The 23,080-nt window shown below is 33.6% G+C and overlaps 1 protein-coding gene and 1 pseudogene across 1 annotated transcript; one reads left to right on the top strand and one right to left on the bottom strand.

Moving 5' to 3' along the window:
* Positions 1-2,859: 2,859 nt before the first annotated feature.
* On the bottom strand, positions 2,860-5,646 carry LOC120177222 (annotated as a pseudogene).
* A 5,711-nt stretch (positions 5,647-11,357) lies between these two features.
* Positions 11,358-11,935, top strand: LOC120177223 (EPIDERMAL PATTERNING FACTOR-like protein 9). Its single transcript, XM_039183446.1, has 3 exons — positions 11,358-11,433; positions 11,504-11,574; positions 11,656-11,935. The coding sequence occupies exons 1-3, from the start codon at positions 11,361-11,363 to the stop codon at positions 11,839-11,841; spliced, it is 330 nt and encodes a 109-aa protein (XP_039039377.1). The 5' UTR covers positions 11,358-11,360; the 3' UTR covers positions 11,842-11,935.
* Positions 11,936-23,080: the final 11,145 nt, after the last annotated feature.

Genomic DNA, 23,080 nt, shown 5'->3' with positions numbered 1-23,080 from the left:
CATTTACACTTTCCAATAGTGCCATAAAACTGTTCAGGAACATGTATGTCGTCTCCTCAAACTGACTATATAAAGCTATTTCAGATGGATTTTGAGCCACACCTCTTGATGACCCAGGAACATCACATATGTTACGCACATCAACAAATAACTCAATAACTGCTATATTGGTTTACTCATGTAATCCAACCATGGTTCCAATATCATCATCTTCTTCAAGTGGAACTGCAGCATATCTGACTGGGTTGGGGCACATTATAAACCTATACCTCAAACCATCAACTGCAGCTCGAATTTTTCTTTCTATCTTATGCTTCATTTCTATAAATGTGATGTCTTTTTTGAACATCATATTTATTGGTTTTTTAGACTGAAAAACTACTCCGACCTCTTTTTCCATAATCTGTCCATTATAATGGACAATCATGAAAAAGTTGTTTCTCATTTTTTCTACAAATAAAATAATAAATTAATTTAGATTAAAATATTAGATAAGATAATTTCATAAAACATTAAATCATTCAATATAATATAATATACTATTATATTAATGATCAAATAAAAATTGTTATTTAACTTGATTGATTGATTGATTACTAATATTACTAATAATGATTTAATAATTATTGTTAATCTAATGATTTGATATTTAATGATTTAATAATAATATGATTTAGTCATGATTACTAATAATTATTTATTATAAATATTTAATGATTTAGATTTGATACTAATCATTTAGTAATTATTACTAATAATCATGATTAGTTTGATAATATTTTTTATTTTTTTAAAATATCAAACAAATTTATTAGGCAAAATATCGTGATAATGCGTTGGCCAGATTATTTCATTCAATTAATTTTTACTCCATACTAATTTACACATACAATATAAATTAAACAAAATATTTTTTTAAAACACCACTAAATATTTTTAAACACAATATTTTTTTTAAACAGAAATTATCTCGCACAAATTAGTTTATATAATCTAATATAAACTTACTAACTAACTAATTTACAACAAAAAATAATAAATTACTCACGTATTTATGCCTTCTTCCTTTCCTTTCTTTTCCTTCTTTGTTTCTTTCTTCGAATCAATCTGAACGTGGGCAAATATTGTGGAATAATGCCCTGTATGTATAAACCGTTTAATTTATTTAAACAACAATAGCTCCCACAAATTAATTTTATATAATCTAATATATTATAATATAACTTAAACTAATAAACTATTTCTTTATTATAATATAACTTAGTTAAAATAACACACTAATTAAGCACTAATTAATTTTTTTATAATATAACTTCAACTTCAAAAACAACCTAATATACGTTTAAAGACACTAACAAATTAATTAATATTTTTTTATATTTAATAACTTAAACTAATAAACTAATTGACTAATTTTTTATATAATATAATATATAACTTAAACTAACAAACAAATAATTTATACTAACAAACTAATTAACTAGATTTTAGTTTTACCCTAAACCCTAAACCCTAAACTAACAAACTAATAATTTCATATAATAAACTAAATTAAACAATAAAAAATTACCTCAAGAACTATGTTTGATCCTTTATATTCTTTTCTTCTTCTTCCTTTTCTTTCTCTCCGCAAAGTGCTTATGCTTATGCTCCTGGTTCTGCTTCTACCCTAAACCCCGTATTATTTATATAAAGAAAAAAATCGTTGGACAGAATCATTAAATTTGACTATTGAAGAAAATAATATTAGCATTGAATCTCCCAGCTATGGATGCAACGCATGCATGAGTGATAGGGTTAAAGCTTGGTCGTGATGCAGGAATCTCCCAGCTATGGATGCAACATGCATGAGGGACACAACTTGGTCGCCCAGCTATGGATGCAACGCATGCATGAGTGATAGGGTTAAAGCTTGGTCGGGATGCAGGAATCTCCCAGCAGCTTGGTCGTCGAGACTCCATGGCGACCTACACCCCACGTGCATGCCCCATGCACCGATCTCCCCCCATATACACCATGCAGCTCCTGCTCCTTGGTCGCCCCGAGTGAATGACGACCTCCTTGGTCGTTGGGCGTGATCTCCCCATGCATGCACCGATCTCCCCCCATGCACACCATGCAGCTCCCGCTCCTTGGTCGCCCTGAGTGAATGGCGACCTCCTTGGTCGTTGGGCGTGATCTCCCCCCCATGCACACCATGCAACTCCCGCTCCTTGGTCGCCCTTAGTGCATGACGACCTCCTTGGTCGTTGGGCGTGCATGACGACCTCTTTGGTCACTGTAGAATTAACCCTATCTCAACAAATAATATGTCCAAAGCATTATCTCGTGAAAAAAAAATTCGAGAACAATATCTCATGGAATCAGCCGTTTGTTTTACGGTTTCAATATATTTACCTGGAAAGCCAAGAATTTATTAACATTCCATTGAATTTTGCATTTAAATCTATCACAAAAATAACAAAAAAGAAAAATGCGGCTATAACATTATGGTATGGCAGGAATTTCCCAGACCCTAGAGAACACCAATACTGTTTGCTTCTTTACAGTTTGGGCTACCAGTCAAACTACTGCCTTTCTTTTCAATTTCTCTTGCTTCTTTATGGTTTTACAATGACTAACAAAGTAGAGAAAATTCCAGGAAGAAACTGAATTATGAAATTAGGACGACAAAATTGAAAACATAACTATTATGTTGTTGACATTAGAATATTAACAACGTAATGTGCTGGGCCTTGTTTCTCACCACATCAATGCGCCAGTAGGAAAATTTTCAAATATGATTTTTGTATTAAAAAGATTTATTATAAACTGCTGATAAAAAAAATCTTTTTTTAACATTTTAATAGGCTTTAGATAGTGAAACAACAAGCTTCCGACTTAGACTGAACAAACAAAATCACAACATGGTGAAGGACCGACGAGTCTTGAAAGAATGAACTATATACTTCTATTCTATGGTACATAAGATGAAGCCAAAATGTATATATTTATATATTATGATATCACACAGATTCAAGACACAGTTGACACTTGATCTTTGCTCTCTCCGGAAACGTTATGCAACAATTCTTGAACATGATTCGCAAGACCTGACGTTTCCAGGTCTATCTTCAGAGGACACCGATGCAAACTCTGTAAAACTAGAAGCATGTCATATTTACTCACCGTGAAACCCTACTTCCTTTTTTTTGTGTATGCAAGTAAATACCCAAGCAAATGAAGCATACCTCAGAGGTCCACAATCAATCTCCTGCTTTACGGGGAATTATGTGAATATGTGTCTGAAATAAATATGAGATCTATTTTAGTTGCCATGAAACATAAACTACCTTCTATGCCTACTCTAGACGCAAGCATCCAAAGAAAAAGGGTAAATGAAGTGCCATCAACTTACATGAAATATAACTTGACCCGCAGCTGCACCATTGTTAACCAACAAATTGAATGAATCTGCGCATTGGAACTTCCAAGGTTAATTTACATGATAAGATTTGTTGCATCTACATCAATTCCAACATGTAATAAAAACATTGTCATCTACATTTAAAAATATATTTAACAGAAACTACAAAGTTGGTAAACATAATAACTCTGTTTGATGAACTAATTTTCCTCAAAGTAACATTAAATGGTAGTGAAGCTGCCTATATCATGTGTGTTGCCTAGCTCCAAGAAAACCATGTGAAATGACTTGAGTAAACATTAGACCAATATTGCTTTCTTCAACGAAGTAATTCTAGTCACAGTTCTTCTCTAGACTCAATAAAGTTGCATACAAATAAACCCCAACCTGATTCATGGTGGAAAACCAACACTGCTGCTGAGATACTTATATCCAGGCATATACTTATCATAGTGGTGAAATTTATATATTTCAACCATCCATACTTCCAAAAGAATTTTATGAATAAGGATGATCAAACAAATACAGACCAATTTTAATCTTAAGCTTGTTTTAATCTTCTAACCCTATATAAAGATATAATATATGGCTTATGGTCATGGATTTGAATAATCATAATTCAAAAGCCACAGATTTCAAGCGAAATTGATGGAAAATTTAACATAAATTAGTTTATGTAGTCTAATAACTTCAAAGAAAACTGATATGTATAGATTAAAGCTGCAATAAACACACTTCAGCACATACCAGAACCAGTAGCTTTCATGATTGCGTTGCCAAGAAAAGGCACTTTTGAACACATCGCAGCTACCACCTGAATGCTCCTCAAAAGACACATAAAAGAGAGACTAAATATGTGATTTATTCCAAAAAAAATTTCGAGCAATCTCAAATTTGCAAAGTATGATATTTAGTCCACGAAATTTATATAAATCCAAGTATGTTTAAATAGATAATGCAGAGTAGAACAAAACTAAAAGTTTTAGGTCTTAACATTAATAAAATTTTGCAGCTTCTATTAACTTGGATGCTGTTTAACAACCAATGAATCCACTTTCTATAATCAAGAAGCAAAATCTGTCTGAAATGGAACACTGGACACATGTTAATGCCTTATCTACTCACCAATATGTATAACAGTTTTAGTTCAATCAACATTCCTTTGCACAATGTTCAGTAATAATGAAGAGCGATCACAACTGCTTGAGAAAAAAACAAACTATGTCTAGCAAACTTACAGATGGTGGAGTTGCGTCCAAAGAAGAAAAATGAGACTTTGGGATAAGAAGAGAGTGCCTAGGAAACAACAACAAGGTTCAACATGCAATGGATAAGCTAAACATAAAAAAAACGCATAATGTAAACATCGTCACAGAGTGATAATATACATAGGATAGAAATCATTCCGGTTTTGCCAACGGAACTTTTAAACTAAACATGTTGGATTAGTAAAGAAACACATACATATTAAGAGTACATTTATAAAATATTTTATCTGAAAATCAATGTGACATATAAATAAAGTTTTTCTTAAAGAAGTTAAAAGGATAAAATCTGTCCAGATATAGACCATGGTTTTTGTTTTTCCTCGCAATTCATATTGAAGTCAAATGCACACATCTTAGAAAGCGAAAACAACATCAACCTTCCTTTCCAAACTACACCTAACCTTGATTCTTATTTTGCAACAACTAACACTAATTTACCAAATGGGATATTATTAAATCGATAATTTCACTTCGAAGTCACCATTTCAATTGGATTAAGAATGGTTGGATGAAGTAATAGAACTAAACCACAGCAGAGGTCAGAAATTAGCATAACATAAATAAGAGAAGTTACTTTTGAGATGGTAAAAGTAACAATAGAAAGATGATACCTTACCCACGACTCAAGGGTCTGGTATCCAATATAAACAGGCACATATCATCTTCATACAGCTGCTTAAATTTCAACATAAATTAAATAAAACAAAATTAAAGCAGAAATTTAGCTGGAAAAAAAAGTAAATGGAGAAGAAGAAACCTTGAAAGCCGGGGATTGGCCGCGAATAATAAGACAAAAAACGCAGTCGTCTCGAAGGGTTTCGTTGCCGTGGGGAGCGCAAGCTGAGGGAGAAACGCTTGAGGAGAGGGGTAGAAGAGAAGGCGAAGGGGAGGGGCAAAGATGGGAATAGAGAAGGGCCAATCTCCGAGCTTCCATTAAAGAAACAGATTTTGGCTATGGCATCTGCTTTAAAGTACGAGTGAAATGGGATTATGGAGATAAGCTGGAGGTGGTTGAGTTGGCTATATCCGAATTTCCCACCCAGCCAGCCACGTGATATTTTTTTGTCTCTTGTTTTTTCTTCTTTAATTATTATAAAACAGAAACAGATTATCTCACTCTTCAGCTTCTCTCGGTCTGCTACCAACCCTTATCTTTCTTCTTATAAACTATATTATTTTCTCAACTATATAATTTAAATTTTAAAGATTAATAATTAAATATATATGCAATGCCCTACTTTCGCCTAGGGAATTTTGCAGCACAAATTAATTATGCCATGCTATCCGTTTAAAATTTCATCGTGTCCGGTTGGGTTATATTTTTTTATTTTTTAAATTTAAAATTTAAAACCTTTTATGTGCATTTCATCCGATTCAAATTTCTTCGATTTAAAATTAACATGATAATTTATGTCAAAACATATATTTGATTTGACTCGACTTGTATATATATAATTTATTTAAATAAAACAGTAATTTAATTAAAAAAATATTATTATATTATCCCTAAATATATAAAAGGACAAATATAAGATTATTTCGAGTTAAGTTTTTTCATCTTAAACTCGAGCTGACTCGATTTGATCACACCCTTAAAGAACTCAATTCAAACTTGAATTTTTCAAATAGAAAAATTGACTCGATGAGGCAAAGTCAAAACCCGTCGAGTCCAAGTAAAATGGTCACCCTTATTCGTTTTCACATCTACATTATTTTTACAAGAATCTAATCTCATTCACACGTTGTATTATTAAGGGTGGACATTTAATTTTGATGGATTTTAATCAACATGATTTTATAAGGTTATGTTTTATTTTAAAAATATGGATTAGAATCGAATTAAATCAAGGTTTTTTAAGGATAAAGTCATGTTAGGTTCAAATTTGTGTTAAGTCATCATGAGATGAGATTAAAAATCAAGGATCTCATCTCATTCGATTAGATTGGAAATTCTTCGAGATGATGGAGATTGGAAAAAGGATACTATCTTACTCTACTGTCCCAACATATATTTTCTCTACTTTAAGCTCAATGGTTTGCTTTTCATGTGCTGATGGTTTTTCCAAAATTCTTGGGCTAGTACACACGTTTTGGTTAGTAGAATTTTTCCTGCAGCACTAGAACTACAGTCGGAATGAACCGAGTAGCAGCTGTTATGAAAATTTCAAATTATCATACATTTTAGATTCTTTTTCGTAGTACATAAGATTTTGTGTTCGTCCTCTAACATTGTACCGGATAAATTCTTCGAGAAGATGGAGATTGGAAAAATGATTTCTGGGCTGTCATTAGATATCTCAGGCATGCCTCCAAGTATAATGAAGCCCTCCAGGTTCGTCCGTTTTCGCTCTGTCTCTGTTTTTTGAATTATACAATCCCTAAAGCTCAGATTTTTACTAAATTCGGAATGTTGCTTTTAAGGACTCGTTTTGTCTCTGAGAAAATGATGGAAAATAAAGTTATGGTTGGAGAAAACACGCTAAATATAGGCTTTAGAGTTGAGATTTTTACTGAAGTTTTGTTTCGACTCTGAGAAATCTGTCTGGTCAGTGAGAAAGGGATGGAAAATGAGAAGTTTTGAGCTGGAATATGGGTAGGAAAAATACATTAAATATAGAACATGGTATGTTTTCTAGCTTTCCAATTTGATTACTCTGAAATTTTAGAATTTATATATGCGTGGGCAAGTTTTTCATATGTGGGAGAACATGGATAAATCAAGAATAAATGGACTGAACATGGCAAGTTTTTCATATGTGGGCAAGTTTTCTAGTTGTTAAGAGTGGGAGATTAAGATTTAAGATGGAAATGGTTTTAGGTTTTAAGAAGAAGAAGACACGTGGAGTTTTTAGGAATTTTTTTAAATTTTTATTGTATTTATTATTTTTAAATTTTCATGTCACATATCCGTTAAGGGGTTAACGGCAAGAGACTTAAACAGGACGGATCGATAATTTTAGGGATCATTTACCTTTAATTTTTAAATTGATGACTAAAATTGGTCATACCGAAAACAAGAGAGACTAATCTCATAGTTTACCCTATAAATAATTATAATTAAATTTAAATAAAAAATCAGACGCTCAACTTAATTTCAAAAATTCAATTTAACTTGAAAATTTTCAAATATAACTTGAATCATATTCTTTTAACTGCACTTGACTGAATAATCACCCTATTCCATTGGTATATAAACACACTTCTTAATGTTTCAATTGCAGAAAGAATTCCTTAGGCTAATAACATGCGAGCCTGGACCCATTTATAGAAAAAATGGCTGATATACTCCATAACCGGTTTGGCTGGTTGAAATTAACATGATCGGATTCGGGCCAAATAATTAAGAAACCCACCCTTAAAACATCAAAAATCAAACATACCCTAAACTGGATAAGTAGTTTAGATTCAATCACAGAGTCCACTAAAACGAGTTCATTTCATCCAAATTGCGGAAAAAATCCTTAAACGATAAAACATTCCTTCCTCTTCTTTGTCGAAACATCGCGCGCAATCTCAGCACAATATGTCCGAAATATGCATCAACGAACGGCAACAAACAAGAAAATCATCGTAGACAGAATAGGAGGAAAGAAGGGTGTAAACATGTATTGTGCATCGTGAGAAGCTCCAGCTGTCGGGCATTATGCACGACGAGTCTCTTAAACCCGTTGGGAAGATAGTGGCTCCGAGCCCCATAACCAATATTGGGCATCAAAGTACATCCCTTGAACAAAATGTTTTATTACACTTGTCTGAGGGTACGTTTGATGGATTATAATTGGTTTTCTGAAAATTGTTTTACGTAAAATGGATTATATGAAAATTGGTTTATGTAAAATCAGGGGCGGATCCTGGGGGTTGCCAGGGGTAGCACAGGCAACCCCTCAAATTGTGAGGAACATTGATCAAATGTTATTATTTTAGTATTTATATATATATATTTTGTGATTTTTAGGTAGAATCTCTATATTTCAGTAAAATTCTTATAAAAAAAATTTATACAACAAAATTGTCTACTTAGTGTTAATTTTTTCTATTTTTTTTAATTAATACAAGTGTCACCTTTAATATTGTGCAACCCCTAAAAAAATTTATAAGAATTTTTTTGTGCAACCTCTGAATTTTTGTCCTGGGTCCGCTCCTGTGTAAAATGACTTACATTTTCTACAAAACAGTTTTTGGAAATTATTTTACAGTATTTTGATGATATTGTGTAAATAATTTTCACTAATTGTTTGATACACTGTAATTAATTTTATAAAAAATAATTTACATAAAATGAATAAAGTTTGGTTCGATTAATATTTTTAGAAAAAATTGATTTGATTAACGATTAAAGAAAAAAGTTTAGTTAAATCGGTTAATGATAATTCAATTCGATAGGTGACTTAATTAACTGTTTGAACACCATTAATTTTAATTATAGTATTTTATTAATATAATACTAATTTACTATATTAATATTAAATGCATAAATTAAATTACTCATTATTAATAATTTAATAATATTACATTTATACACGAACTAAGCAACTTCAATGGTAAAAAAATTGTTGTTGTTCCTTGATGTCTCGAGTTTGAGCATCATAAATGTCAGAGGTATGAGCATTCAATATTAAATAGTTAAAATTTATCTTTGAAAATATATTATCTTGTACTTATCCATAATTAATAAAAAATATTATTATATTTATAAGAATAATGATAATATTAATTATATGAAAAATTTATTATATATTACTAAATTAAAAATATAATATCATATGTTATTATAATATATGTACATATTAATATAATATTAAAAATATAATATTATTAAAATTGTATTATAAAAATATTAAATATTTTATTAAAATATTAAATTAATATTAAATAAATAAAATAGTATTTTTAAGCATTTATACTTTGAAGTGAAAAGTTAGGAAAATATTTTACGAAAACTTATATGGTAAAACATTTTACAGAAAATACAAATGAACTAAGAAAATGAATTATATCGAAAAAATTAATTATGACTATCAAACATCGAAAAATATTTTTTGTAAAACCAATTACAATTATCAAACATCAAAAAATATTTTTATCAAACACAAAAAAAAAATAAAGAAAACGTTTTCGTTATCAAACACACCCTACACTAAGATCAATAAAAAGAGCCATAACCAAAGGTTAGAGATCCGAATCTCACTTCCACTATGGAACACGGCTCGCTGGCTAAGAAAAGCCACTCAACTCAAAATTCAGGAGACCTAAGCCCTGAAAACAATGTCCCAGTCCCAGTCCCAGTCCCAGTCCCAGTCCCAGTCCCAGTCCCAGTCCCAGTCCCAGTCCCAGTCCCACAGTAGCATCCCCAAACATTATTTTAAATTTGAAGTAATGAAGCTAAAAAATAAGTGATAATGTGCATCCGGCGAATCGAACCTCGGTCAGTGCAGAGGAAGGGTACTATGATAACACAGCAATAGATGTGCCTAGACGGTATGCGGACAAAAAGGACTTGGTTTTCAGTGGAGAAAGGAAATGAATAATACTTGACATTATTTCTGACTTTCTTAACATAACATGGATCTTCCTTTAAATAACCACAAATTATATCTCTGAATTTTCTATATAAAAAAAACCTAAAAATGACTCGGTAAGTATAAATTAAAATCGAATAATTTATTTTACATTGTACTGGATAAATTAATCTCTAAAATAGTTACACCTGAAGATTTAACTTGTTTACACCAATATTATCACCTATGTCTGCAGCACATGAATGCGAGACCAATTTGTGAACCATCTTCTAACAACTTAAACTACCTGAGTACTGGCAGAAGACCAGTTGAAGATGACTAGAATTCAATGTGACACGAATTAATTAAGAGATATTGGGGCTTAGGGTCAAAAGTCAAGGGCTGCAAGATTCGTGTAACAGATGTCATCTGCAACATAAAGCATGGAAATCAAAGAGTGTATCATTATTAGGTTCAACTTAAAGGATCTTTTTTTTTCTTGTGACAAAATGTCCAGAAATATAGCAATGTATGCAAAGAATACCGTTGATGTCCTTGGAGGAATATGGAGATAAGCCCTTGAGGAATCAAGGGGTAATCTTTTCCTTGACAAAGGATACTGTCTTACTCTACTGTCCCAACATGAATTTTCTCTACTTTAAGCTCAATGGTTTGCTTTTCATGTGCTGATGGTTTTTCCAAAACACCTTGGGCTAGTACACACGTTTTGGTTGGTAGAATTTTGCCTGCAGACAATAGAACTACAGTCAGGATGAACTGAGGAGCAGCTGCCATGAGAATTTCAAATTATCATATATTTTAGATTCTTTTTTGTAGTCCCCTAACATAAGATTTTGCATTTGTCCCTTGGTGTAGCTGAATCCATCACCAGCAGACCAAAGCCCCCGGCACCTCAATTCTCGTTTCTACCCCCACCCAAAATATCAACCTAATCCAAACCCTTTCCTCTTTATAGAAAACACAATGGGCATTTTTGTAACTCCAAAAGTCTCATGTGTATACTCTATCCTCTTATGCCCATCAATTAACCACAACTCTTTCTTTACCCCCCTTCTCTGTCTCTCATTTCATCCTCTCATATATATATATATATATATATATACTGCCCTACAACTTCATATTCATATTATATCAACCTTATAACTTGGCAATTCCAAAGGAGAAACAATGGCCAACCTTAATGTAATCTTCTTAAACATTCTATTCTTCACCTTCTTCCTTGCAGCAAATGCAATTCAAGGTCAAGATCACTCCTTTATAATCAGTATCGCATTTGTTTTGTTTTCATGCTTATGGTTCCAATTTTGCAGGATCTAAAACAACTCAAGTAATATTTCCTTGGCAACAAAGGGTCTCTTTCTCGCCTCCATGGGAGTTGCAGGTAATGATTTCAAAATCCCAGCATTTTGCTTTTACTTTCCAGACTTCTTTCTAAACTGCAACATTCTGAAAACAAAAAAAGGGTAGCAATGAAGGGAAGATGAAAAGAAATTCAAGGAGATTGATGATTGGATCCACAGCACCTACCTGCACTTACAATGAATGCAGAGGATGCAAATACAAATGTCGAGCCGAGCAAGTTCCGATCGAAGGAAACGACCCGATCAATAGCGCATACCGCTACAAATGTGTTTGCCATAGACCATAATTCAAGTCTGTCTTGCATATTAAGAATTTTCCTGCTAGTTGTTTGTCTTGCAAGACAAGAATGCTGTTGGCTTGTGTGTTTGGATTTAGGTTGTACAAGGTTAATGTAAGAGCAAATGAAGTAGCATTTATGCCTTAATTTTGTTGTTCCATTTTTGTGCAACCAAGCTTTCGAGTAATGGTGTTCGGAAGTAGAAGATGATGTCTGGGTCTGCAAGTTGGAACATGTGGAGGCGGTCCCAAATATTAAAACATAAGCCAACAAAAACATTTTACAATCATTTAATGGCAGAATTGAAAAGTAAGAAAGAATCCAGAATGCTCATGAAAAATAAACAAGGGGGAGGGCCCCATTTTCCGAGTACCAACATTTATAAATGCTTCATTATAGTTTGGACGTGGTCCCTATACCTCCGCTTAGTACATTTAGCTGCACATTCATGAATCACCTTCTCCTCCATAATTTCTAATCCTAAGAAACATTTAACTTTTCCACAACTCCGTTCTTGGAAGCTAGATAATACCTTTAAGATCAAATCGGTAGTCTTTCAACAACTTATTCATATTTTCTACTCTAATGTTGTTTGTGTTGTTGACGACTCTCTAAATGCCACCGTTAGTATTCGCTCCTATCTCATAGGACAATACGTCCACATTGATGTCGCTTCCATAGTTAGAGATTTAGGAATAGAGGTCAAGGGCATAGACAATAAAAGTGATATTGTTGAATCCCTTTATAAGATTGGTCATAGTGTCTGTCGCGGCCGTCTTTCGGGTGGGTCCGAAATTGGGTTTCGACTTGGAATAATGGGTTAGAGTCGCCACCGATCATTTTAAAAATATTTAGGTGGATCGGACACCATCTTACCTGATCTTCGTTTTACCAGAAATGTGTTGGGTTCGGGAGTCGGTTACAGACAAGGAATGATTAACACCCTTGTACTGCCCTTTTGGTACCAATTAATTTGTCGGTTGTCTTAGTTGCGAAAATTAAAAAAATTAAATTTAAATTTAAAAAACCAATTCAAATTACTTACCTTTGACCGAAAAGAAAAAAAAAGTTCAAAAGAATGTTAGATTGAATAAATAAAAAAAATAGAAACTTATAGGACTAAAATAAAAAAAAAACATTTAAAGGACTAAAATATAAAAAAAACAAAAACTTAAGTGGCTAAAATAGAAAAAAAAAACAAACATTTAAGGGACTGAATTGGTATTAACAGAGACTATAAGGACCTAATAAATAAATATAAATAAATCAAAACCCCAATAATCAATTAAAATAAATACAGGGACCAGAAACTAAAATAACCCATAAATAAAATTTATAGATTAAAATAAAATAAACAAGAAACATGGAGGACTAAACAATAATTAATCCTAAATGCCAAACAGTGACTAAAATTATATCTATATAAATTACAGGGTCAAATTTAACATAGTATATAAATTAGTGATTGAAATAAAAATAATTAAAATTAGAGGCTCGAAAACACGGGTGAGTTAGGGGGCAAAATGGCAGCGTTTTGTATTATATATAAATATAACAATTAAAGCCTTAAACAAGCCACATCTCTCATTTGCTTCATTTGCCAGACAAGAGAAGAGAGAGAGAGAGAGAAGAAATTCTCTCAACTTCCCCCTCATCGGGGAAGAAAAGCTACGGCGGAGCTTGTAGTGGCAAGCGACGGTGATCGGAGATAGAGAGTAAGTTACCTCGAATGACTCATGTCTACTTTCTCAACCCGAAAACCGACCCCCACAACCTAAATCTGACCCCAAACCCATAGATCTAGGAAAACATATGGCCTTTTTTTACCTTCGATGAGGCTATTCCTCTCTTCCGACGAGATTTACAACCACCACCAACGACGAAAGGTAAGGCTTCTCTCTGTTTTTTCCTTTTTTTAAATTATTTTTTTGCGTAATTTGCTTCGAATCTCTCAGTTTTTTCCTCGGTATTTCTTGTGCTTACTCGTACTCCTCTCTTGGTTATGCTTACATCTATTTATAGCCATAAAAAATCTATATTTAGTGTTTCCTATTGGAACTAAAACACTTGTGTTCGTTGCTTGTTGGTGAGGTTGGTGTCGAGAATAATGCCGGGAAACTCGAGGGCCTTGTTGACTGAGTGGTTGCGAGTGGGATGGATCTTCCCTTGAGTGTTTGGAGGCGCGGTGCCTGAGGAAAATGATGGATTAGGGTTAGAAAACCCTAATTGATTCGGGTGAAAAAGTTTGGTCGGTTTGGGTCTTGAACCGGTTCGGGTTGCTTCAGATTGCATTCGGGTTGGACTGTTGGGTTTATTTGGGGCTGCTGGGTTTATTTGCACTGCTGGGTTTGTTTGTACTTGGGCTGGCACCTTTGTAATGGCTTTGGGCCTGCAAAATAAAATAACCAGAATAAATATATTGATATAATATATATATTTATACTATATAATATACAACATAACAACAACAACAACAATAAAACCCTGATTCCCATATGCAATGGGGTAAGGGGAGGTAGGGTAGTAGACTGACCCCAACGCCAGGTTGAGAGCAGCTTCCGTGGAAGATCTCCGGCAGTCAGAAAATTAAAAATAAAGATAAGATGCAAATGCGTGTATAAATAAATAAATAAATACATAGATGAACAGTCTTCATATGCAGTCTTGATATGTGCGTCTGTAATGGGGAGTAATCCCTATAAATAATTCCCTGCAAATAATTCCCTACATAGAAATCTCTGCATATAGACTGAAAATGTAAGACCCAGCTAAATTTAAAAAGAGGAAACATGAATAGAAATGATGCACAGAAGTCAATAATAGCAAGCTACGAGAAGGAATAAATTCAAATGAGTTAATTCTTAAACTAAGGCAACACTACTCCGATACCCTAGTTCTAAGCCTTCATACATTTCAATGACAGAAACATGTATAAAGTAGAAGTCATGGAAAGTACTACAAAGACATTAAAAAGAATACAGAGATGTTACACCCTATGGCTGTGAACCGCACTACTCAACTACCTTGGTCTTAAGTCTCCATACTTTCCTATCGGAGGTCATGTCCTCGGTAAGGGCTAATTCCTTCAAATCAGATCTCAAGCAGTCTTCCCACTTCCGTCTTGGTCGTCCTCTCCTTCTGACACCGTCGACTGTAATCGACTCTACCCTCCTGACCGCATCCGACGGTTGTCGCCTAAGGACATGCCCAAACCACCGTAGTCTTCCCTCCCTCAATTTTTCGGATACAGGCACCACCCCCAAGTACATCCTAATAGCAGAGTTAGGTGTCATATCCCACAGAGTCCTACCACATGTCCATCGAAGCATTCTCATTTCTGCGGCCTCCATCCTCCTTACGTGATCCTTCTTGATTGCCCAACATTCTGATCCATACAGCAGCGCTGGTCTTATTGACATTCTATAAAATTTTCCCTTTAGTTTTAGAGGCACCTTCTTGTCACACAAAACTCCAGTAGCAGCCCTCCACTTTAGCCATCCCGCCTTTATACGGTGTGTAACGTCTTCATCTACACCCCCATCTTTATGTATCATAGACCCTAGGTACTTGAAACAATCATTTGAGGGGATAATGTGTCCTTCTATGCATACTTCTACATCTTCATCGTTTTGGTTTCCACTGAAGTTTGAACATACATAATTTGTCTTTTCAATATTGATCCTTAGACCTTTTTCTTCCAAAACAGTCTTCCAGGTAGCAAGTCTACTATTCAGCTCAGTTTTTGTTTCAGCAATTAGGACAATGTCGTCAGCGAAAAGCATACACCATGGAACACCGTCTGGTGTCGCACAATAGATGTCGTCCATAATCAAGGCGAAGATGTAAGGGCTAAGAGCCGACCCCTGGTGGAGTCCGATTTCCACCGGGAATGCCTTGGTGTTGCCAACTGTAGTCCTGAAGGTAGTAGTAGATCTACAGTACATATCACGAATCACCCGGATATAAGCAGTTGGGATCCGTCTCGTTTCCAAGGTCTTCCAGATCGTATCGCGGGGAACGCTTTCATAAGTCTTCTCAAGGTCAATGAACGCCATGTGAAGATCACTATTTTTTCCCTATATTTCTCCATAAGTCGTCGAAGTAGATGAATTGCCTCCGTAGTAGACCTGCCTGGCATAAAGCCAAATTGGTTTTCTGAAACCCTAGTAACCTGTCTCAACCTAGCCTCTAATATACAACATAATATGCATATATTATACAATATAATACACATATGTTTATACATTAATTATATAACATGAATTAACTTATAAATGTTATATAGTAAAGTCAGACGAAAATATGTGTCGGCAGTGTCAATACCCTAGACATTCATGAGCGTTTCTTGCATCTTATTATCACTTGGTGGTTTCGACCATCTGGGAGAAAATTCTCTAACCTTCACACTGTAGATATTTGGTGGATCCATTGGTTTCAAAACTCTAATCAAATAAACTTTCCCCAAATCATCTTTGGCAAGCTTGTCGACGTCATTAATAATTTTCAATCTAAGAAATTTGATACTCTTGTTTATGGTTGCATTCTTAGTCATATCTTTCTTAAAGCTGATATCAATGTCTCTCTAGATCCTCTCCATTCCACTATCCTCCTACGTTGATATTAAATCTCTTCAGAAATTGATATGGGAAAAGATTGGGACCACGTGGACAATGAAAGGGAAGCAATCCCTAGTCTCTACCTCTGCTTCTCCTTCGCCTCCGGACGATTATCCAATTCGAGACATCGATGATCGATGAACCGCATTCCTGTCGATCTCCCTTCAGTTGGCAGTGAGGATGCGAGTGCAATTCCACCTTACCTTTAGACGTTCATGGAGATGATGGACATGAGGTTTGCTACCATAGAGTCTCACTTGACTAAGATTGGTGCTCAACAATTATCTTTGGAGGCGATGTATGTATACTCCAAACGTGATCTTCATGCTAGATTAGACACAGTGACGGATAGGATTGACACTCTTTCTTGCGACTTTGCTTTCTTCTGCGCTCCATATTCGGATCATTATCTTCCTCCGTCGGACGCCTGATTACTTTTCGTTGATTAATTGTTTTCTATCTGCTCATATTCGATCTTGCATTTTGATTATTTTGATACCTTTACGCTTTTGGATATTATCCTTTGATACTTTGATGCTCAATTATTTGGATTATTTTGGATTTGGATGTTATTTTACTTTGCTTATGGATTAGGCTAATCATGCACATTGATGCTTTTATTTTAATATTTATAATAGTTTGGATGCTTATTATGGTTTAAAATGTGATGTTTGAGACATGTTTTACTTTATGACCATTATAATTGCTTAAGAATATTACTTGGGTTGAATAACCTCGTTTGGTTCATTTGATATTCACAGTCCCTATTTATCTTGCTTTTTAAACTTTTTGATTTAAAAAAAGGGGAGAAATATTAGAATAAGGGGGAGTTTTCCAAGCAAATCTTAAAAATCTTAATTTTTTCAAAAGTTTTGTTATATCAGAATGGGGGAGATTCTTGAACCATGCTTTGATATTTTGATATACCAAAAGAAAATAAGTTTAAAAAAAAATTAAGGTTATTTTTAATTCGGTTTTTAAACTTATATTCGATTCAACCATTCGAATATAGAAACTATTTTCAAAGTTAAAAACTTCATAATTACTTCTTACTCTTTTGAAAAATTCAAGTCATATACTATAAATAATTTTAAAAATTTTTACAAAGGATTTCAGATTTTAATCAAGTCAAAAATCAAATTTTAACACTAGAGTATCGATACTGTAAGAACAGTAACGATATTGTTCAAGTGGTACGATACATATATCGATACCAATGTGTAAAAATACATTGTAGTTGGTACCGATTCTAATGTGTAAAAATACACTAAATTACTAATACTGGTTCCGATACTCCTATTAAATCTTTGACAAACACGATTCAAGTAGGCTATTTTCGTACCGATACTCTGTGAGTATCAATACGAGTATCAATACTCTATATGGAGTACCAATACTCCCCTCTTCTCAATGGCTAGATTTTTGTAATTAATCCAGGCAATACCGATACTCCAAGCCCGAGTACCAGTACTCAAAGTGTCTGGGCATCATTTATTTCGGGAAAATTCTTCCCAACGGCTCTATTAACTCCACAACAATCCAAACAGCTAGAATTGAATCAAGAGTTATAAAAACAAGATTCTAAGTCATATGTGAAGACAAGAAATCATAGAGAAAGCCAAGAGAAATCAAATTGAGCCAAAAATCAAGTCAACATTCTTCATTATTCTTTTTGCTTTCAACGAACACTTTGTACTCATTTGTTTCATTTTGTTGAGTGTTCTTATTTGTTCTTGATTGTGCAAACACATCCTAGAGAGGATTTCTAAGTTTTTTATTTGTAATTTCTTCTTATGAAGGGTTGTACACTTGAGACTTTGGGGTATAAGTCTAAGTTTGTTGTAAGGTTACACCTTATCCTAAAAGGTTTGAATAAATTAGTGAATTTGTTGAAATCATTAGTGTGGAAGTTAAGGCAGTGGATGTAAACTTCATTAAGGAAGTTGAACCACTCTAAAATTGCTTGTGTCCACTTTTTCATTCTTTTGCAAAAAAACTTCCATCAATTTTTTATTTGTCAATTCACCCCCTCTTGACTATTTCATTGGTTCGATTGACTCAACCGTAACTATAGTCTATAAACAAGTTTATGAGCATAAACAAATGAAAGATAGCTTTATCTAAATACGTTTGTTTATAAGGCTAAGTATTGATTCATAATTATATCATAAAAAATTTCATTGAATTTATTGTTCTGTTTACCATCCAGTCCGTGAGTAGATATCAAGAGATCACTTTGGTATCACTACAGCAAAACTGTAATTTAGCGGCGTTTTTAGCAGCGTTTTGAGAGTAAACGCCACAAACTTTAAACATATAGCGGCGTTTACATTCCAAACGCCATAAAATGGTAACTTTAGAGGCGTTTCTTTACAAACGCCGTAATAGGTTCATCTATAGTGGCGTTTTTTTTAAAAAAATGCCGCAACAGAGTAGTACTTTAGCGGCGTTTTTATACAAACGAAGCAATAGGTCCATCTATAGTGGCGTTTTTCAATAAACACTGCAATAGTTTAGTACTTTAGCGGTGTTTTTACAAAAATGTCATAATAGGGTTCACCTATAGTGGTGTTTTTTGATAAACGCCGTAATAAATTATAACTTTAGCGGCGTTTTTATACAAACACCGATAGTGGCGTTTTTTCAATAAATGCCACAACAAATTATAACTTTAGCGGCGTTTTTATACAAACGCTGCAATAATATTTACCTATAGTGGCGTTTTTTCAATAAATGCCGTAGTTGTTTGAATTTATACGAAATGCTATAGCATTATTAAATTATGGATTAATAACAAAAATGACATGAATTGAATTAAAAGTTATTATAATAATATTTAAAAAATATTATAATAGTTATAAGTTAACGAACATTAAAATATATAACTTAACGTGATTAGTAACATAATCTCAATTGAATACTTTCTTAAAACTAAATTTCTAGTTTATTGTAATGATAAAAATATTAAAACATAAATATTATTAATACTTTTTAAATAAAAATAATTTATTTTTTAAATCACATTTAATTATCAAATTAAGAAATTAAAATGTTTTAAAATTTATTAAAATTTATATATTTTTAAAAACATCTAGGGTTTTAGATTCACCTTTTCTTGTTAAAATCAAGCTTGTTTCTTTCTCGGCCGTAAAGTCACCTCTATTTTCTTTTTGCTATCTATTGTCTGTATGCTCTGTAAATTTTTACTTTGAGCTCCTCATATTCTAATCAAGCAACCCCTTTAAAATCCAAGGCTTCTAGGAGCCTAACCTCGAAATCGCCGGTTTCCAAAACCCTAGAAAAGCACTCATCCCGGCTCCCCAACCGTGCTCGTAACCCTGCCCTCTCCATTAAGGAGGTACAAAAAGTGGCTCAGACTCGATCCAAAGCTTCTACAGTCCAGATCAAGTCGGCCTGAAAGCAGATATTATCCTGGCCCACCGAATCTCCTCCACCCAAGGCCTCCGGTGGACGTCCCGATAAACTCCCTGAAAAGTAGGTCCGCTTGAGACCCTCACACTGGTTTCTTTATTTAATAATGTTATTGATTGAAAGTTTTTGGAACATGTACGAGATATTGTGTGAGTTTTACAATAGCTTAGATTCTGCAATCCGGATGCTAAGATCGAAGGGGTCAATGCCTACTTTTACAAATATCAGCCCCAAAATAGTGTTTAACTGATAGGTAATTTTACCTTAATCATCTCAGTTAGTGTTGGTTAATAGATTTATTAAGTTCTGTTTGGTTTGTTTTATATTGAGTATTTTATTTTTTGGGTTTGATGTGGTTTTATAAGCGGTTTTTATACAGTCACTTGGCTCAATTGAAGCATATTTTACCCGAGGCGATTGAGATAAAGAGAATTCTTGTGTTTGATGAAATGTCTAGTTGTATGAAACTGGATCTCCATGTAAGCATCATTCTCTAAGTATAAATTTGAATTTTGAAGTTCATAATTGTTCCAATGATGGTTTCCAAGCGGCTCTCAAGAGTTGGAAGAGATTCATTCCTCTAAAACTTTTACTTCCCTGTAATTGTTTTGGAAAATGCATGCATTGTAATTGCAGTCTATTTTTTAGTTTGCTCGTTTTATTTCTGAGAAAGAAACACTCTTCATTGTTTTTGTTAGAATTGGATGATTGTGTGTGTTCTCTCTTTAACATTTCTTTGTACAAATTATAAACTATGCATGCTAAAGTGATATTGGCTTTCCAAACAATTTGTTGATACAGATACCACCTGCTGGATTTTCAAGATCTGAACCTAACTTTTCCTGCATGAAAATTGAGAAACAAATACTCTGCTAGTTAAATTGGTAAAAATGTCATCAGTAAGCAATGCTGATAGGAAAGCAGCTCTATATGTGGCCTCATGGTTTTTCAACGTTGTCACATCTGTGGGTATAATAATGGTCAATAAAGCCTTGATAGCTACCTATGGCTTCAGTTTTGGTATGTTTTGAGTGAGCATTTACATGCAAACATTGATTAACTTTGCTTTTGCACATAGTCTTGTTCATTGCGCTTGCATATAGATTTGGTATCTAATGGATCAATTACTTCTATGCTCATTATGTTTCTATGTAGCCTTCTTGTTCTATGGTCCAACTCCATATGATCAACCTAAATGAGAGAAACAGGGTAGCAAGACTAATTGCTGACTATCTCAAACTTTAGGAACAATCCGTCTCCTAAGATCGCTCCCATAAACTAGAACAAAGCTTCCTCTTACACCTTGGTTTTTTTCTTGGATGTTAACAGATTTACGCCTGTTAGTTTTGTTAAACAATGCTCATTTTCCTTTTTTTAACTTTATATCTTTAAGGAGATAACTAAATAGGATAGCTATTTAAGATTATATTTTCTTAATTTCCCCCAAAACCCAAAAAACTAAGGGTTCTAGAGTTTTACTTGTTTTCATTTTTTTTCTCATATATCTTATTTAAAGTTGAGATGAAAAATTAAAAATTCTTTCCAATTGAAGCAGGCCTAACTTTTTCAAATGCCTAGTAACTCTTATAAACAATAAAATAATGTTAGGGATAGAATTTATGTAGAGGAGTATACTATGATTAGTTATGACTATGTTAGTTCTGATGGTGCAAGTCAAAAGTTAACAATATTCACCTAAGAAATACTTTGATTTTGTGTCCCATTTGTTACTGTGCCGTAGCTACAATTAAGTTGTAAGATTTCAGATAGTAATTTCAACCTCAGTCAGTTTATCTGCATCGGCAGGTTTATGGCCGTATCGTTCCAAGTGTTTGGCCATATGAAGACTATTCTCGTCCTGATTTTAGGTTTCATTTTCTTTGGTAAAGAATGTCTCAATCTACATGTAATTCTGGGTATGGTTGGAAGTGGAGTGTCATTTTTTAATTTCCTTGGCCTTTATTAAAAATGTCTTATTGGATTATTGCAATGAAGATCAATGTCAAACTACATTATATTTAATTTTAATGTTTATAAATTTTAATTTATTTTGTTGTTAGTATTTTTTTGCATAACTTGTCTTTATTAAAATGTATGGTTGTTAATTAGATAAAGCTAGATGATAATAAATTTAGGTGATATAGAGCATAATCATCTTAGCTAAAGAAAGATAATTAGCGACGTTTGTTCTAAAAACGCCGTTATAGATCTGACCTTTTGCGGCGTTTGTTCCAAAGATGCCGCTATATATATAATTTTTTACGGCGTTTATTCAAAAACGCCGCTACAGATCTCGGCCTTTTGCGGCATTTATTCCAAAAACACCGCTATATATCTCAATATTTTGCGACGTTTGTTCTGAAAATGCCGTTATAGGTATCGATTTTTCACGACGTTTGTTCCAAAACGCCACTATAGATCTTGACTTATGGCGGCTTTTTTGTTAAAAAAATGCCGCTAATTTTAGCGGCGCTGATTTTAGCGACGCTTCCTGTGGCGTTTTTCCTTTCGTCGCAAGTAGTTTTAGCGGCGCTTAAAAACGCCGCTAAAATTCTATTTTGTGTATGGAATTTAGTCATCAAACTTGAACGAATTAATTTAATAATTTGACAGAAATCCCTGCACGGCAACATAAAATAAGCCAATAAACAATTGCTGCTGTCAGTGGAACTTGCTAATTATAATGTTTTGTCTTTAACAATGGAGTTATGTTTTGAGGCTAGAGGGTGGGATGTCCACGACCCACGACCGGGTCCAACGCGATGACTAATAAAAGATGCCGACAAAGACCATCTTTAAAGATGACTTGTTATCTTTTTAACCATCCCAAAGTTTCTTTTGAAGATGGCTTCTCATTTGATTAAAACAATTTTCACTTTCGGTCTGCTACGTCGTTTTCATTTCGATATCCACAGATTTTGGGTAATTCACAAACTTTTTCAAACAAAAGGGGTTGGAAGCCATCACCCATCAGTCAAATGACATGTATCTTGAAAAAATGCAAAATGACAAACATAAGAAACAAATAGAACCATAAATCTCTCATCGTGCTGTTTTGTTTAAACAAGTATGTCAAGTGTTCTTAATTGACAACTGTCGTATGGATTCATAAATTTTTGACTTTTTTGGGAGTCTTTATGGGTTGATAGAAACGTCTTAAATTGACAAGGTAAAATCATAAAAATCGACCTAAAAACTTG

This window comes from Hibiscus syriacus, unplaced genomic scaffold (genome assembly GCF_006381635.1).
Source record: "Hibiscus syriacus cultivar Baekdansim isolate YM2019G1 unplaced genomic scaffold, ASM638163v2 tig00112285_pilon, whole genome shotgun sequence".
NCBI classification, from domain to species: domain Eukaryota; kingdom Viridiplantae; phylum Streptophyta; class Magnoliopsida; order Malvales; family Malvaceae; genus Hibiscus; species Hibiscus syriacus.
Note: the sequence above shows the minus strand (reverse complement) of the source record. Positions and strands in the feature narration are given on the sequence as shown.